The 12,927-nt window shown below is 42.5% G+C and overlaps 1 protein-coding gene across 3 annotated transcripts in view; it reads right to left on the bottom strand.

The window, feature by feature from the left end:
• Positions 1–733: 733 nt before the first annotated feature.
• The window catches only part of C1QTNF4 (C1q and TNF related 4), a gene marked incomplete at its 5' end in the record, with an annotated part of 99,404 nt that continues 87,210 nt past the window's right edge, over positions 734–12,927 (bottom strand). For all 3 annotated transcript variants that reach the window (XM_082269812.1, XM_082269813.1, XM_082269811.1), the window contains one exon: positions 734–2,219. In XM_082269812.1, coding sequence (XP_082125938.1) covers positions 1,102–2,214 — 1,113 coding nt within the window. In that variant the 3' untranslated portion in view covers positions 734–1,101. The remainder of the gene's footprint in view (positions 2,220–12,927) is intronic.

Here is a 12,927-nt window from a genome sequence, read left to right as displayed (position 1 = left end):
TATGTTCATCTAGTGAGTCCAGCCCCCAAACAGTTAGAAAACACTCCCTAGGGACACACTTAACTCTTTGATCGCCCCTGGTGTTGACCCCTTCCCTGTCAATGTCATTAGTACAGTAACAGTGCATATTTTTAGCACTGATTACTGCAGTAATGTCACTGGTCCCTTCAAAAGTGTCAGTTAGGTGTCTTATCTGTCTGCCGCAATGCCATTACTTGTAAAAACAATAAAATAAAAATGCCATAAATGATCCCATAGTTTGTAGATGCAATACCTTTTGCACAAACCAATCAATATACGCTTATTGGGAATTTTTTTACCAAAAATATGTAGCAGAATACATATTGGCCTAAATTGATGAAAAAAAATGATTTTTTTTTTTATTGGCTGTGTTTTATAGCAGAAAGTAAAATTTTTTTTTATTTTTAGAATTGTCGATCTTTTTTTGTTTAGATGTGATCAAATATCACCAAAAGAAAGCTCGATTTGTGGGGAAAAAAAGGACATCAATTTTATTAGGGTACAGCGTCGCACGACCGCGCAATTGTCAGGTAAAGTAACGCAGTGCCGTATCTCAAAAAATGGCCTGGTCATTAAGGGGGTAAAACCTTCCGGGGCTGAAGTGGGTTAAGGAACGTAAAGGAAGTTTTTTGTTGTGTGTCACATAGAAAGCTTTGGTTATACATCTACTTTACCAATAAAGCAGAAACCTTTAGACTATCTGGTAATAATTGATCTATTCTATCCATGTCTATAACATTCAATATCAAAGTAACCTTTAAGTTGTGAAAGTTTATTTTCTTCATATCAGGTGAAAAATGACTTATGGATCGCCTGCTTACAGTGTATGTTCAGGAGAGAAACGATACTGCAGAATTGTATCAAGCTACAGTTATGACCAAGGACAAAATGAATTGTGTTACTCTAAATGGGCCTGTAACACAATGAGTAGTGTAATAAGCATATATGTTGTATCACAGGAAAAGTGGATGAAGCTAGTCTTATTTAAAGTTTTTTTTTTTCGTGGCACTGCTAAGCATGTGCCTAGTTCCTCTACTGTCAAATCAGCCAAGTAAAGGTCAATTACTGTGGTAGTATCCATTAAATTTCAGTAAGAACAATTTCTGACTTTTGCCTTGTTTCAGGTATTGGCTGCTTGGGAGCTAATTCTGGGTAAACCAGGAAACCAGTGAACGTAATGTACTTTCCATGGTTGCTGTAGGCGCCATACCCTTCGTGCCTGTGGCTGTAAAGCCACACTGTGTCTCCAGACTGTAGAGACAACATTATACTTTGGCTCTGCATCTCTCGCTTTTTTGAGTGACTGTCATCATAAATCATTGCCTGAACCTCGTTTTGGTTCTTCATCAACTTAACAGACATGGTTTTGTAGGGCATTTTTCCTATGGTGAAAGAGAAATAATAGGCCCCCGCCAAACGGCACCAAAATTCTCCAGAAGACAAATTGAAATCACTGCCAATATTGACAAACTCTGTGTCAAAAGTGATTGGCAGATGCTGTGTCTTTTCTTCATCTGATCCAATGAGGCTTTTGGTTCGGGCAACTGAAAAGGCCGACCGAGGATCTCTGTTTACTATAGGTTGGTCAGCTGCCATTGCATTCTTGTTGTAGACTTCATTGTGCTCTGAGGAACTCTCTCGAGATGTCACCATGTTTTGTGAGTCTTGCAGCTTATAGTTGTCACTTCCACTCTGGAAATAGTAAGATGTGTCTGGGTAGATTAAGTAGCCGTTGAAGGTTGTATAAGGCCCAACATTGCTGTAGAGGGCATATTTTGGATCTCCATGTAGCCGAAGCCAAACCCTGTCTCCATAATCCAACTGCAGCATTGCACTCTGGCTGGCAACTTTGCGCTCTTTGTGATGATGTTCATCATAAGCAATAACCTGGACCTCATTCTTGTTCTTCATCAGCATTACTGAAAGGTTCTTCTTGGGGAACTTCCCTACAGTGAAGGAGAAGTAGTAGGCCCCAGGAATGCGGCATCGGAAAATGCCAGCCTTTGGCTCAAAGTCCTCTCCGATGTTCACATAAACCTTGTCGAAGGTGATGACCATTTCAGGGCCCCCTTCCATGCTGCTTGTACGGGCGACGGAGAAAGCTGAGCGGAAATCGGTTCCCAGGGCCAAAGGAGAGAGAAGAAGTAGCTGAGCCATCAGCCCAAGAAGAGAATGAGCGCCAAGGGAAAACATTTTGCCTAAGTGAAAGAAACAAACACAAAGTCAAATTTTCTAAGCACAAAATAATACTACAACCTTGTTTGAGTTGTCAGCAAAGTTACTGTATTCCTTGCAAGTATGAATTTTGGTTTAGGGTGATATATTATGGAATTCAGGGAAATTAACACTACTCTGTATATTACAAGTCCCTTGACCACATGAGTGCATAATGCTTGGGAACTTTGAATGTCATGTAACTTCATGGGGAACCCTAAACTCCATAAAACAGAACTCCAGCTAAAAATAAGATAAAAATAAATAGTCCAATTAAAATATAAAATAACAAAAGCAACTTTGCTGCAAAATTTACATTTGATTTCCCCTGCATTACTTTTTTCTGACAAGTCTTCAGTCTGATTAGCCAACATCATTTACCTCACGTCCCCTAAGCCCAGGTTGTCCTTGACCTGCCTCATTATGTGAATGAACAGGGAAAGGGGAAGCAGTACAATAATAAACTCATCTCTCCTGCACAGCTTTCTCCACCAATCAGCTTGCTACTTATCAACATATGAACTGATTAGCGCCATGTACTTCTTTTTATGCTCCAGGTACAGGGACCACAAGAGGCTGATGCAAGTTGCAAATTCAGGTGATTACACTGCTTGCATTTAAAAATACATTTTGAATGTATTTATTGTTACAGAGTTAATTTGTGTCTTCTATAGCTTAGAGTTCAACTTTAACAATTTATTAATTAGGTTTATTTTTCCTGGTAAACTGAGTCAGTAACAGGTACATATGAATACTGATGGATTCAAGACATACAAAATGGTGGCAGATTTGGATAATTTCCCAAGATTATATTGATGAGAACCAGTCACAAAGCCATGACTAATTTTATACAAGAACCTGAATATTCAGTCTTAGGTTATTATAACTGTGCAAACTTACTTACAAGCAAATAATCTTCAGGGTTTTTTTTTTTTTGTTTCTTTTTACTTATCATATTTCCGTTGTCTGTGTTTGATTCTAGCTCGTGGCCTGGCTTTTTCTGACTTCCTGTCTAAGTCCTGCCAACCACTATCTAAGTAGACTGCTTTGGTGACCATTAGAGATCCTTATTGGGCAGAGTTGTGGCAATTAGTGGAGCTTGTCCTTGAAGTCAGGCCCTAGTATCTAAATCAGAGAGGAGCTACTTTTCTGGGTAATAAAGGTTATAGATATAGTAGTGAATGCTGTTAGGCTGGACAGAGTTTAAAGTGAAACTCTAGTCCACACTGCTTACATCTACTCCAGCAATTCAACAACCACAAGTTGGATCGCCACTGCTGCCATCCCTGCTTGGTTTTCTGGGTTTGGCATCATCAGCCAGTTTGATTAACTGCCGGGGATAGGGTAAATCTCTAGCAGGAGTAGGCATGGCTCAGGAGCCAATTCATCTTGGCACCAAGCCATGTCTACTCTCTGTGAAAAAGCAGAGGTCTTTCTGCAGAGATATGACATTCCCCTGCTGAGTAAAGAGCTTTCCAATAACTAGGGTTCATGAGCTTTACTGATTTCAAAATTATAGAGCTGACCCAGCAGGGAACATGTCTGATCTCCGCCGAGAAACCCCTCTTTCCACACAGAGAGAAAGGGTCCTTCTCTGAAGCATGCTGGCAGGGGACTGCTTCCTCTGACCTCGTTCAAATGTGCATTAGGTTTTTAACCACTTGCTGACCGGGCCATAGCCGAATGACGGCTACAGAGGGGTCGGCTTATTCTTGGAGGGTGTACAATGATGTCCTCTCAGAATCGCGCTTCCCGTGCGCCCCCTGGGGTGTGCACACGGATTTGTCCATGCTCACCATGTCCTGGGGACCTAGCGCATCACGGATCCAATGACAGAGCGATCACTTGTCAACAAACCGGCGCATGTCTGGTTCATTTCTCTCCTCTCCTCGCATGCTGTACACAGTGATCTGTACAGCGTGTGAGGATAGAAACAGAAGCTGAACTCATCCTCTGCCTCCTCCATACCTGAATTATGCCCATGCTACATTTATGCCACATCCATGCTACATTTATGCCACATCCGTGCCTCATCCATGCCTCATCCATGCCTCATCCATGCCCACCCATGCCACCTCAGTGCTCATCCGTGCCTCATCCATTCCACATCAGTGCTCATCCATGCCACATCAATGCCAGGTCAGTGCTCATCTGTGCCACATCCATGCCACATCAGTGCTCATCCATGCCACATCAGTGCTCATCCATGTCACATCATTGCTCATCCGTGCCACATCACTTCTCATCCGTGCCACATCCATGCCACATCAGTGCCTCTACAGTGCTTATCAGTGCCCTACAGTGTCTCACAAAATTGTAATGGGAAGTCAGGAAATGATGGTGCTCCCTGAATGTTGGGCCTCTGTATGTGGCTAGGCTGTGTAAAAGTCTCACACATGTGATATCGCCATACTAAGGAGGAGTAGCAGAATGAATTTTGGGGTGTAATTTTTGCTATGTACATGCTATGTGTTACAAATATCTTATAAATGGACAACTTTGTGTAAAAGAAAAAAAAAAGTGTGTTTTCATTTTCTTTTCACATTTTCCAAAAACTTGGAAAAAAATGACATGTTCAAAAGACTCATTATGCCTCCTAGATTATGGGTTTGGGGTGTTTGCTTTCCAAAATGGGGTCTTTTCGTGGGCGTTTCCATTGTCCTGGTGTTCCAGCACCTTCAAAAGTGTGATAGGCTGTCAGGAAATTATATGTGTAATTTTTGCTCCTAGAACGCCTGACGGTGCTACTTGGACGTTGGGCCTCTGTATGTGGCAGATATAGAGGCCCTAGATGACTCAGAATGGGAGGAGGTGTTAGATAGCCACAAGCTGGTTTCCCCTAAGGTCCAATTATGCGTTATGCACCAAGTGTACCTTACTCCACTCAAGGTGTCTAGATATCGCCCAGACCACAGCCCATTGTGCTTTCGATGCTCTGTTGCAACAGGCCGCATCATCACCTTCTACCACCTGATTTGGAGATGCCCAGCTATATAGGCCTTTTGGTCACAAATTATACAATTCCTACATGACCGGATGGGTTCCCCTCTCCAACATCATTTTTTATCATCTTGCATATTATATAAAAAAATTGGAGTATATATTATGGTTTTTTTTTTTCAATAAATTGTATTTTTTCCAAATAAATTGCGTTTGAAAAACCGCTGCACAAAAACCGTGTCACATAAAAAATTTAAATGACCCCCATTTTATCCTCTGGGGTCTCTACTAAAATATATATATATATATATATATATACAGTATATATATATATATATATATATATATATATATATATATATATATATAATGTATATATACACACACAATTTTTGGGGGTTCTAAGTAATTGTCTAGCAAAAAATACTGATTTAAAAAACAAATTTCTGAATTTTTTTATCTTTTTGCTTTTAAGGGCGTGCTCGCGTGAAGTAGTGAACGCCCACAAAAGTAAACTGTGTTTACACCACACATGCGAGGTATCTCTGCAAATGTCTGAGTGAGAGAAATAATTCTAGCACTAGACCTCCTCTGAAACTCTAAATTGGTAACCTGTAGAAATGTTTAAAGCATTGCCTATGGAGATTAAGTACCGTAGTTTGGTGCCATTCCACGAGCGGCTACAATTTTAAAGCATGACTCGGCGTAGCATCATCTTTCAAATTATACAAAAAAATTGGGGTAATATATTATGTTGTTTTTTTTAAGTAAAGTGTATTTTTTTCAGAAAAAATTGCATTTGAAAAACCGCTGCAGAAAAACCATGTGACAAAAGATTTCAATGACCGCCATTTTATTCTCTGTTTAAAAAAAAAAAAATATATATATATAATGTTTGGGGGTTCTAAGTAATTGTCTAGCAAAAAATATGGATTTAAACTTGTAAACTACAAATGTCAGAAAAAGGTTGGGTCCTTAAAATGATAGTTTATCTTTACAAAAAAACTGCCTATGGAGGTAAGGGATGTTTGTAGATTAAAACAAACTGTGCAGCTCTCACTAAAGATGAATGTGTGCTCTGCGTGTACAGCTGAAAATTAGCCTGGGAAGGAAGGGTGTGAAAGTGCCCTGTATTGAAGTATTTAACAGTTGCGGGGGGGTGCGGAAAAAAAAAGGTCAACAGCGTGTTTTCTACTGCTCCCACTCAACAGAAAATGTAAACTAACCCTTAGAGTAGCCATTCTCAACCACAGTTCTGTGGAACCCTAGAGTTCCCTCAGAGATTGCTATGGGATCCTTGAGTTGCAGCTCATTGACCTCCCATGCATAGTTCAGGGCACTAATGCCACTTGGCAGAGCCAGTTGCATGACACCAGTGATCATTTTAGCTATCTGCAAGGGTGGCATCCTTCCCACTGGTCACCAATGTAAAGGGCCATTTATCCCACTGTGACCCCTGATGACTTGATATTAGCAGAGATTCCCCAAGACCTGAACATTTTTTCCAAGGGTTCCTCCGGGGGAAAAAAAGTTGAGAAAGGATGCTTTAGAGTGTACAAAGGTTTATTTTTAGCCAATCTTGGTCTGACGCAACTGTGCTGGGGGGGTGGTAGAGATCTCAGTGCTGGGATTTCTTAACATTACTGACAACCCAATGACAGATCATGCCTTCCTATGCTCCACCCAGATTGGGTATACCTATAACGCTGGAGCATTTCTGTAATCAACAATACTCTGCATTGCTGCATCCCTCTCCGGAGCGATTCTCAGTCTAATCACATTTATTTATATTGTGATCATTACTCGTGAGAGTGCTGAGCTTCATGACTTAAAGATCTGTGATCAAAGACATCACATTCCCATGAGTGGCAGTAAGCGGCAGACTTCAGATTGAACCCAGAGGGGGGTGCAGAGTGTCTCCAAGGCAACCGCAGACTGGAGGGGTGTCTTATATTGCAGGGAAAAAAGAGAAGTGCCAGAAAAATATGTTCAGGATCTCACAGAGAACAGCCTTTCCAGTCTTTTCCCAGCCAGGATGCCATTACATATCCTTTCTCCCAGCCATGAGGAATCCTGACATTCAGGAGAGAATATCCTCATTCAGAGATTAGATCACACATCTCAATGGCTTTTTTCATCTTACCACTTGGCAGATCATCTTTATTTATAGACAGTGAATGTTCCCATTCATTACATGAGAATTACGAAATAATGAGAATGCAGGTTCCTTAAAAGCTGATCTGACTTGCAGAGAAAGCCATATTAAAGCACTGGCATCAATTATAGTGGCTTTTTCTGCAACGATATGCAAGTTGTCCTTTATTAGGTACACCTTGTCTAGTACCGGCCTTCAAAACTGCCTTAATTCTTCGTAACATAGATTCAACAAGGTGTTGTAAATATTCCTTTGGATTTTGGTCCATATTGACATGATCGCATCACACAGTTGCTAAAATGAACAGTATGTATGTAGACTAATCCTAAAGCAGCTAAATGCACTGTGTGTGACTCCCTTTTATCCCACAGACAAAAATGTATCTGCAGCCTCCCTTTTCTCTCTCAGATGATGATGTTACCACAAATCATTCCCAGAGACACGGTTTGCTGAATGCAGTGACTAACATAAATTAAACTGTATATAAAGTTAAAACTATTTCTTTGGTTAGAGTAAGTAAGGTTTAGGCCCTTTTTGTTTAGTATTATTTTTTTATCTTTGCTCTGTCTCTCGTGGGGAAATTTCCCCTCACTTCTTGATCTAAAAATACATCAGGAATTGAGAGGAAATCTCTACAGTAAGGGATACTCTCTTATACGACGACATTTGTCACTGGGACAGCTTTCCCTATTGGAAGATTTATCATCACCTCTTGTTTTGGTGACAACTCTGGTCTTTAGATATATGGAGGACCAGAGGGTGGTCAGAAGGATTGCAGAATGCCATGGTATCAATTGTCAGTAGAACTAAACAATGGCTAAGGCTCAGTGATCAGTGAGAATGGATAATTCCCCATGGTTGGTGGTCAGTGGGAGTGGATAATTACCCATGGTTGGTGGTCAGTGGGAGTGGATATTCCCCATGGTTGGTGGTCAGTGGGAGTGGATAATTACCCATGGTTGGTGGTCAGTGGGAATGTATAATTCCCCATGGTTGGTGGCCAGTGGGAGTGGATAATTACCCATGGTTGGTGGTCAGTGGGAGTGGATATTCCCCATGGTTGGTGGTCATTTGGAGTGGATAATTCCCTAGGGTTGGTGGTCAATGGGAGTGGATAATTTCCCATTGTTGGAGGTCAGTGAGAATGTATAATTCCCCATGGTTGGTGGTCGGTGTGAATGTATAATTCCCCAGGAATGGTGGTCACTAATTCCCCATAGTTTACTGGCGTATTGCTAACGAGTGAAGACACCATAGTAGAGCAGTCTTTGTGTAGTACCGTAATCCTCCCTTGTCGCAGTAATGCCAAAACCGGAGCTAACACTTTGGTGAAGACCCTGGGGGGGGGGGGGGTCGAGACCAAAGGGTAATGCCACAAATTGATAGTGCTCCTCTCCTACAGGGAGAGGAAGGGAAGAAAACTCTGGTGTTCAGCGAAAAAAAAGGGATGTGTAGATAAGCGTCCTTGATATTTATGGAGGCCAAAAAGTCTCCTTAGTGTAGAGACGCCACGACTATGTGAATGGACTCCATTCGAAACTTCTGTACCCGCACAAAGTGGTTCAGAGCCTTGAGGTCCAGGATTGTACGTACTTTGCCTTCTTTCTGGGGCACAGTGAACAGGTTTGAATAGAACCCCTGAAAGCGTTCCCGAGAAGAAACCGGCACAATCACCCTTTGCGACAGCAGATCTTGTACCACCTCTCGTAGATCCCTTAACCGGTCTGGAGATAGGCGTAGATTGGACGGGAAGACCCTGTCCGACGGTCAAGACCGGAATTCGATCTTGTACCCCATCGGATCAGTTCATGAACCAATTTGTCCTAAATCAAGCAAGTCTATGGTTCCCGAAAGAAGCAAAGACGTCCCCCTACCCCAGATATGGGTGAGGGTTTCCCTTCATGCAGATGGGGATTTGCCTGTAGGTCTGGATTGGCCTGTTCTCGGCTTATTCGACCATGTCTTCTTGGAGCCTACAGAAGACCGCCATTCAGTCTCCAGGACCCCCTAAGGAGTCCAAAAGAAGTGGAGTCGGGGGTCCCCGGCAGGGACCTCCACCAGGATTAACCCCCCCAGAAGATCCGCATAACGATCTTGGCGCATCAACCCCCCAAGGACCCCTGTCGCTGACTGATGTAGGTACCTCTATGGCTCGTGGGGAGGGAGGCCTTGAGGGAGCCTGGCACCTACCGAGAGGCCCGGGGAAATGAGGGGTACCTGAGGGTCCAACTTTCCCAGGGAGGGGCCCACGTCTACCCCGAGACAGCCAGAGTTATGGGGGGACACTTACTCACCATACCAATGATATCGGGTGGGCACCACTCCAGACAGACTGCCTCTCCACTCATTGTGGAGGTGCTGACGGCCAAGGGGTATGCTGCGACTCAGGCCGAACCAGGTCGTGTGCGTCCCGGCGAGGTGTTTCACTCGTGGGCCAGCCCCTGTCCATTGGAGCTCTGTCGTGGCGAGGCCTAGCACTGGGCTATAACCTGCGCACGCTCGCTGGCCGGGCTGGGAGACCTTAAGGATCTAGGATATCCAGTCCAAAACCAGGCCGGCTGTTGATTGCAGTTCTCTCTGGAACTTAATTAGCTAAAAAAAATTAAATTTTAACAAAGGTTCCCTTTAAAAATAAAAGAACAAGCTAAGACCGAAGTCCCTGCCAGGAACTAGGTCTTACTCCTAAACTAGGCAGAAACAAGAATCTACGTACAACGCAAGCACTGATAGAGGGTGAAATTCTGGGCTTCTAAAACGTGTTAGCTGGACCTACTGGTCTTGTTGATTCTACTTTAGTAAAATGAACATTTGAATTCTAACTTCTTCCTGTTCTCTTTCTTTAATTTCTGCCCTGAAGTAGGTTTAAAAGCCTTTATCGCCATAAACGCTGGCTGCTCAAAGTTAAAATGATGCAAGTCGGAAACTCTTAATTACCTGTAGAGGTATAACCAACCTGGCGTTCCAACGCCAAATGTCCATCTGTACAAAAATCACTCACTTAACCACTTGAGTCCAAAGACAGAGGCTGTTCTCAGCTGCCTGCCAGAATTGCTTGGATTAGTTGCTTGCTGATCTCCCGGCAAGCCAAAAATTGCCCAAATCAAAGGTAACGTGTAATCCTCTACTAGCTGTGCCCAGCTCAGTGTAAAATATGCAGGTCATGAGCATTTCTGCTGGCAGATCACAAGCTCCACGCAGCAGGATGAGTTTCCCCCACTGAGACCTGCAGTCAGTGTGATTAATTGCAGAAGGGAATCTGCTACCTAATATTTTCTTTGGTTAAACTAGCAAAGGCAAGGCCTGCACTTTCCTGTCTTGGTAATGAAGATGTATTGGTACAAGAAGAGGGGCTGTGCATAGTGCTCTATATTCCTGACACCTGTCCAGCCAATGTGATAAATTTCAAAGAGGCTTGGGGAGATCTGGCGGGTAAAGCGTTGACTCTTCTGCCCTATGTACAAACAAGCTGACGAATAATTCTACCAACACAGATACAGTGCCTTTGAAAAAGTATTCATACCCCTTGGCATTTTGTCATATTACAACCAAAAACATAAATGTATTTTATTGAGATTTTATGTGAGAGACCAACACACAAGTGGCACATAACTGTGAACTGGAAGAAAAATGATCATGCATTTGTAATCACCCCCCTGAGTCAATACTTTGTAGAACCACCTTTCAATGCAAATACAGCTGCAAGTCTTTTTGGGGATGTCTCTACCAGCTTTTTACACCTAGAAAGTGACATTTTTGCCCATTCTTCTTTGCAAAACTGCTCCACCTCTGTCAGATTGGATGGAGAGCGTCTGTTACAGCAATTTTCAAGTCTTGCCACAGATTCTCGATTGGATTTAGGTCTGGACTTTAATTAAGTCATTCTAACACATGAATATGCTTTGATCTAAGTCATTCCATTGTAGCTCTGGTTGTAAGTTTAGTCGTTGTCCTGCTGGAAGTTGAATCTCCACCCCAGACTCAAGTCTTTTGCAGACTCTAACAGGTTATTTTCTAACATTGCCTTTTATTTGGCCATCTTCCCATCAACTCTAACCAGCTTCCTTGTCCCTGCTGAAGAAAAGCATTCCCACAACATGATGCTGCCACCACCATGTTTTACAGTGGGAATGGTATGTTCAGGGTGATGTGCAGTGTTAGTTTTCCACCAAACATAGTGTTTTGCTTTTAGGCCACAAAGTTCAATTTTGGTCTCACCTGACCAGAGCACCTTCTTCCACATGTTTGCTGTGTCCCCCACAAACTGCAAATGGGACTTCTTATGGCTTTCTATCAACAATGGCTTTCTTCTTGCCACTATTCCCTAAAGGCCAGAATTGTGGAGTGCAGAACAGATTCTCCCACCTGAGCTGTGGATCTCTGCAGCTCCTTCAGAGTTACCATGTTAGCTGCTTCTCTTGCCCGACCTGTTAGGTTAGGTGGACGGCCATGTCTTGGTAGGTTTGCAGTTGTGCCATCCTCTTTCCATGTTCAGATGATGGATTGAACAGTGCTTTGTGAGATGTTCAAAGCTTGGTATATTTTTTTTATAACCTAACCTTGCTTTAAACTTCTTCACAACTTTATCCCTGACCTGTCTGGCGTGTTCCTTGGCCTTCATGATGCTGTTTGTTCACTAAGGTTCTCTAACAAAACCTCTGAGGGCATCACAGAACAGCTGCATTAATACTGAGAATAAATTACACACAGGTAGACTCTATTTACTAATTGGGTGACTTCTGAAGGCAATTGGTTCCACTAGATTTTAGTTAGGGGTATGAGAGTAAAGGGGGCTGAATACAAATGCACACCACACTTTTCACATATTATTTTGTAAAAAATGTTGAAAACCATTTATCATTTTCTTTCCGCTCCACAATTATGTGCCACTTTGTATTTGTCTATCACATAAAATTCCAATAAAATACATATGTTTCTGGCTGTAACATGACAAAATGTGGAAAATGTCAAGGGGTGTGAATACTTTTTCAAGCCACTGTATGGAGGCAGATGAAGGGTGAGGGATGTGGAATATGACACTAAACAAGTACTTTCAAAGAGAATGGACAGTGTGTAGTTTAGTGGTTCACTTTATTATATTGCACCTTGCCAGTCTTTACATATGATGGTTGCACTAGTTTTAGTTTTTCCGTTATATTCACCTGATGACCCTGGCAGTAAGACACTTCCTGTTCTAGGGTGACAACGCTCTCTCACTGTACTGTGGAGTAGCAACTTTGTCAATCTTGTACAGGAAGTGTGTTGGACTGCAGAACATCTCTTCCTAATCTCCATGACATAGAGGGTGCAGTTCTGTATCCATAGAGGAGAACTAGGCAAAGCCGGTAATACAGCTCAGAGTTTCAGTGCAGCACAGGCATTTACTAGCTCACTAGATTTCTGACAGGATCTACATGTATTTTTCTTTACATTTGTAGCACCTAGTCAGGTGCTAGATAGTAGATATAGTTTTGGAGTTTCTGCTTAACTGGAAAGCAGCAGGAAAACCATAGATGCTCTGTCTGCTTATTAGGGAGCAGGATTTCTAGTCAGGCCTGTGATATGTGTCCAGGTGTGTTTCACTTGGTCTTAGGGAGTGC

This window comes from Pelophylax lessonae, assembly GCF_965119305.1.
Source record: "Pelophylax lessonae genome assembly, chromosome: 10".
NCBI classification, from domain to species: Eukaryota; Metazoa; Chordata; class Amphibia; order Anura; family Ranidae; genus Pelophylax; species Pelophylax lessonae.
Note: the sequence above shows the minus strand (reverse complement) of the source record. Positions and strands in the feature narration are given on the sequence as shown.